This window comes from Fulmarus glacialis, unplaced genomic scaffold (assembly GCF_000690835.1).
Source record: "Fulmarus glacialis isolate BGI_N327 unplaced genomic scaffold, ASM69083v1 scaffold34551, whole genome shotgun sequence".
Classification (NCBI taxonomy): Eukaryota; Metazoa; Chordata; class Aves; order Procellariiformes; family Procellariidae; genus Fulmarus; species Fulmarus glacialis.
In genome coordinates, this window is record NW_009194001.1 from 5832 (window position 1) to 6576 (window position 745).

At 62.6% G+C, this 745-nt stretch overlaps 1 protein-coding gene across 1 annotated transcript in view; it reads left to right on the forward strand.

The window, feature by feature from the left end:
* The window catches only part of CCDC69 (coiled-coil domain containing 69), a gene marked incomplete at both ends in the record, with an annotated part of 2728 nt that overhangs the window by 846 nt on the left and 1137 nt on the right, over positions 1–745 (forward strand). Inside the window, 3 exons of the mRNA XM_009587631.1 lie at positions 16–95; positions 359–434; positions 609–682. Of these exons, the coding sequence (XP_009585926.1) occupies positions 16–95; positions 359–434; positions 609–682 (230 nt within the window). The remainder of the gene's footprint in view (positions 1–15; positions 96–358; positions 435–608; positions 683–745) is intronic.

Below are 745 nucleotides of genomic sequence, written 5' to 3' on the forward strand. Positions count from 1 at the left end.
GGAGCCTCCTCCAAGGCCAGGAGGAGGAGGAGAAGTGGCTGCGGGATGCTGGCCAGACAGGCACTGCGAGAATCGCCCAGGACGTTAACATCCAGGTCGGTCGAAAAGGCAAGCGCTGCTGGGGGCGGCGGCCGGGCAGGGAGCGTGTAGCCAGCCAGGACTTCCCAGGCAGTGATCACGGACCTGGCACATGCTGGGCTGGGCTCTCCTGTTTTCAGGAGAAGGAAGGTGTTAGGAAGGGGTTAGGAAGCCCGGAGCGGTGCGGGTCTGGCAATGAATCACGGGGGGGCGGGGAGGGCCAGAGCATCCTTTACAGCAGGTCAGACACGTAGGGTTTGTCATCTTTCCATCTTCCTAGGTGGAAAAGAGAAAAGACCTCGAGCTGGAGGAGCAGTTCGATGCCCTAAGGAGGGAGCACACGAAGACCCTGCAAGGTGCGTGCCAGGACAGCAGCGCTCCCCGCAGAAAAACACTGCCGATGCCCCTCCGGCTTTGTGCGGGGTCATGGGGACGCTGCGCCCCTGCTCCTCGGCATTGGGGGGCTCAGGTGGGGCTCTCTGCCCCAGTGTCCCCACACCAGTGATGCTCAGTTCACGTCCCCTCTGCAGAGCTCCAGAGAGTGCATGAGCAGGAGAAGCTGCTGCTGGCAGAGTCCCACCACAGGTCCCAGGAGGCCTTACAGGTACCCGTGGAGAAATACCTGGGGAGAGGGTGCTCGTGAAGGGCTTGAGGACCGTCTGCTGGC